At 55.0% G+C, this 3,503-nt stretch overlaps 1 protein-coding gene across 1 annotated transcript; it reads right to left on the bottom strand.

The window, feature by feature from the left end:
- Positions 1 to 822: 822 nt before the first annotated feature.
- Positions 823 to 3,497, bottom strand: CNTN2 (contactin 2). Its single transcript, XM_042013346.1, has 4 exons — positions 3,371 to 3,497; positions 3,050 to 3,162; positions 2,796 to 2,964; positions 823 to 2,102 (listed from the first exon to the last, which is right to left on the bottom strand). Exons 3-4 carry the CDS (start codon positions 2,962 to 2,964, stop codon positions 1,993 to 1,995), a joined length of 279 nt encoding a protein of 92 aa, XP_041869280.1. The 5' UTR covers positions 3,050 to 3,162; positions 3,371 to 3,497; the 3' UTR covers positions 823 to 1,992.
- Between the last annotated feature and the right edge of the window lie 6 nt (positions 3,498 to 3,503).

Genomic DNA, 3,503 nt, shown 5'->3' with positions numbered 1-3,503 from the left:
GGGTGTCCTTATGGAGTGACCAGGGGTGTCCTTGTGGAGTGACCAGGGATGTCCTTATGCAGTGACCAGGGGTGACCAAGGGTGTCCCTGCAGAGTGACCAGGGGTGTCCTTGCAGGGTGACCAAGGGTGTCCTTATGGAGTGACCAGGGGTGTCCCTGCAGAGTGACCAGGGCTGTCCCTGCAGCTCCCGGGGACAGGGCAGGAGCTGCCCCAGCACAGCTGAGCCCGGAGCTCCGGGACCTTTGGGATCACCAGGGGCTGGGGCTGTGTGGGGCTCCTTCCCTCTGTCCATCCTTCCCCTCCTTCCATCTCTCCATCCTTCCTCCCTTCCCTCTCTTCATCCTCCCTTCCAATCCCATCAATTCCCGTTCTCTCCCTGCCTCTGCACACCTTTCACCCCTGGGCTGTATTTTAGGAAGCTCCAAGTGGTTTTAAGGAGGATTCCAAGCTTTTTCCTCCTCTGAGCTTTAAATATGGATTTTTGTCGTTTCCCGAGGTCCAAATACCAGATTTGCCGGGGCAGATCCTTCCCCAGGGCTCTCCCAAGCCCGGATTGATGGAATGGCAGAAGGGACTGCCCAAAACCGGGCTTAACAAAACCTGAGCTGCCCTGTATGGAGAGGGACTTCCCTGCCACAACCTGGGCTAAAAAGGGCAGGGAATTGGCAGTTAGTGGGAAAACTGCACGTCAGGGCCCAGCCAGGAAATTCTGGGATTGGGACTGCCCAGGCTGGCACTGCTTTCAGTGGGATTGAGGAATTACAGGCAGGGAAAATTCCCTAAAAGCACCCTCAGGATGCAGCAACAGCAATCAATTCTCGTTAACTTTGGTCAACTGCTTTACTGGGAGACAGAGATTTCAATCCCAACATCGATTCCCAACCAGTCCTGTGAGTGTCAGCTCAGCATTCCTGCTTTTCCCAGCCTCTGGAGTGCAGGGGGGCTCCTCAGCATCCCGCTGCTTCCTTGGGATGTCCGGCAGCCATTGAGCCTCAGAGTTGGAATCCAGAGCTGCTTCCTGGCTGGATCTCAACCTCTGCAGCCCCAATCCAAGCCTGGAAGTTTGGCTGGATGAATTCTCAGTGCAGGGAGGTGAATCCGAGTCCGAATTTTCCTCGTCGTCGTAGCGGTGGCTTCCTCGAGTCTCCAGTTTTTGTTTTAATTTTGTCGTTTTTTAAAAATTCCTTCTTGAAGCCCCTCTGAAATTGGATTTATGGACACCTCCGCTTTTAGGCAGAGCTGCCCGAATTCGGGATTCTGGAAAAGTATCCCCTTTTCCATTTCCCCTTCTCCCCAAATGGAAAAGGAAGAAGCAAACAGGGTGACAAATCCACCCCAAAAGCACGTGGGACACGGGAAAACACGGAATGTGCACCTCACCGCTCAGACAAGTGAACACCAGAGGTGTAAAAAAAGCTGCTCAGGCTGGGGCAGAGCTCGATCCTCCCGTGGCTTTGTCTCCTTGGGCTGGTTCCTGCAGGATTTGGCTCTTTTTTGTGGGAAAAGGGATCGATCCTGTCCCAGAAATGCTCCGAGCTGGCTGTGCTGGGGTGGGTGTGGAACACGCTGCTGCTCCCTGAACTCCTCAGTCCCCGTCCCCCCTGGAATTCACTGTACAGAGTTAAAAAAAAAGTCAAATTTCGCAGTCTGGTTATCTCATACATGGCTTGATAAGGCAGAAAAACCTATGGATACAGTGGGGGGAGGGGGCAGTTGGCTGCAGAATTCCTGGAAAATTTTTCCTTTTCCTCGTTTTCCTTAAAAAACTTTTAATTGGTTAAAGACCCATGTCTTGTACGAAAGCTTTTGTTCCTCCAAACCAAAAAAAAACCAAACAAAAAAAGCTGATTTTTATTTCTTCCTCCCTTCCAACCACGAGGTCAAATCCTCTCCCCGCGGTGCTGCCCCGATCCGAAGTGAGATTTGCCAAACGTTGCGTTGCTCCCGCGGGATCGGGAGGAAGCGTGTCCGGAGCCGTGTCCGGCGCGCGGTCAGAGCTCCAGGGAGCTGATCAGGGCCACCATCAGCAGGGAGTTGGTGGTGATGACCATGGCGTGTGGCACCGGCCTCGTCCCTGAGTCCTCCACCATCATGCTCGTCCCTGGAAAAACAGGGAACAGGGAAGGAGTGGCTGTGGGGTGGCACGGACACCGCGGGTAGCTTGAGGGGAGTGGGGTTTTATGGGGTTCTGTTGTGTTTGGCTCTGATAAAACTCCTGGGAATGCTGGGAGCAGGAATTTGGGGCTGGGCACTGAGAATTCACCCCCTGAATTGAGGGAATTTGCTGGAGCTGCAGCCCCATGGAGTCGGGGTTTCACTCTTAGTGGAAAACTGAAATAGTTTTTAGTTCTTCACTTTTGGGAAGTTGGGTGTTGGGGGATCTGGAGGTTGCAAATCCTAAAGCTGGTTCAGGGCTGGACGGAGTTTGGGAAGAGGAGTGGGGAGAAGGAGAGGAGTCAGGAATTCCTGTGAGTGAGCAGCTCAAGGAAACCAAAAACCCATCCCAGAAAAGATCAATTCTGGAAAAGACCAATTCCAGAGTCTCAACCTAAAACACTGCAGGAGGATGTTCCCCCTGGCCCTGGAAGGGAGAGCGGGATTTGAAAACCCAATCGATTGGGCTCGTGCTGTGGGGGCGTGGCTGTGGGGACAGCGCTGGGGAGGGACAGGAGGTGTCCTGGGGATGAGCTCCTGTCTTGGAGCTCCAGGGTCTCTGGAGAACCTTGGAAAGGGGAATTTGGCCTTGGAGAGGGTGTGGTCAGTGGAGAGGGTGTGGCCAGAGGAGCACAGGTACCGCTGTTCCGGAGGATGTGAACTTCTGCTGGGGTCCCGTCCCCGCCCGGTCCGGTCACCCGGATCTGGACAAAGGCGTGGGTGAAATCCTCAGGGATGGGGATGTCGATCCGGCTCTTGCTGGCCAGGTACAGGGTGGGGGCCGAGTGGGAATCCTGCCTGTAGAGCATCTGTGGGAAGAGGGAATGCTGCATTCCCGTTCCCTGTGGTTTCCTTGGATCAGCCCCGGGAGAAGCTGAGCCCCGCTGGCTGTACCTTGTACCCCGTCACTGCCGACTCGTCTGCCTCGGCCACCACAGGGTCCCACTTGATGCTGACTGTGGAGCCGGAAAAAGTCCAGGAGATGTTCCCAGGTGGCCTTTTTGGTGCTAAGGGATGCAAAACAAAAATCCAGACAGGGATTTGGTAAATCAGGGAGTGAGGAGAAGGCTGTGCTGGTCCCACCCATCCCCTGAACCTCAGCAGGGCTGTCACCACCACGGTGGGTTCAAAGCACATCAAACAAGGGCGCCAAGATCAAAATTTGGGTGATTTTGGGGGATCCTGTGCAAGGTGGAGGGGTCAGGGCTCACTCACGAGGTCTCGTGGTGGTGACGTTGGTGGAGGGGCTGGGGGGGCCGGTGCCTGCCCGGTTGTAGGCTCGGACTGACACGTGGTAGTTGGTGTTGGGGTTCAGGCCGGTGACATGAGCCGATGTCACCAACCCCGC

This window comes from Corvus kubaryi, unplaced genomic scaffold (assembly GCF_017639235.1).
Source record: "Corvus kubaryi isolate FWS band 111438036 unplaced genomic scaffold, C.kubaryi_AGA036_p1.0 split1-37355, whole genome shotgun sequence".
NCBI lineage: Eukaryota > Metazoa > Chordata > Aves > Passeriformes > Corvidae > Corvus > Corvus kubaryi.
Note: the sequence above shows the minus strand (reverse complement) of the source record. Positions and strands in the feature narration are given on the sequence as shown.

Coding starts and splice junctions, on each gene's coding strand:
- CNTN2 (XM_042013346.1), bottom strand. CDS start 2,964: ATGCTCTACAGGCAGGATTCCCACTCGGCCCCCACCCTGTACCTGGCC. Junction 2,103..2,795: donor TCACATCCTCCGGAACAGCG/GTACCTGTGCTC, acceptor CTGTTTTTCCAG/GGACGAGCATGATGGTGGAG.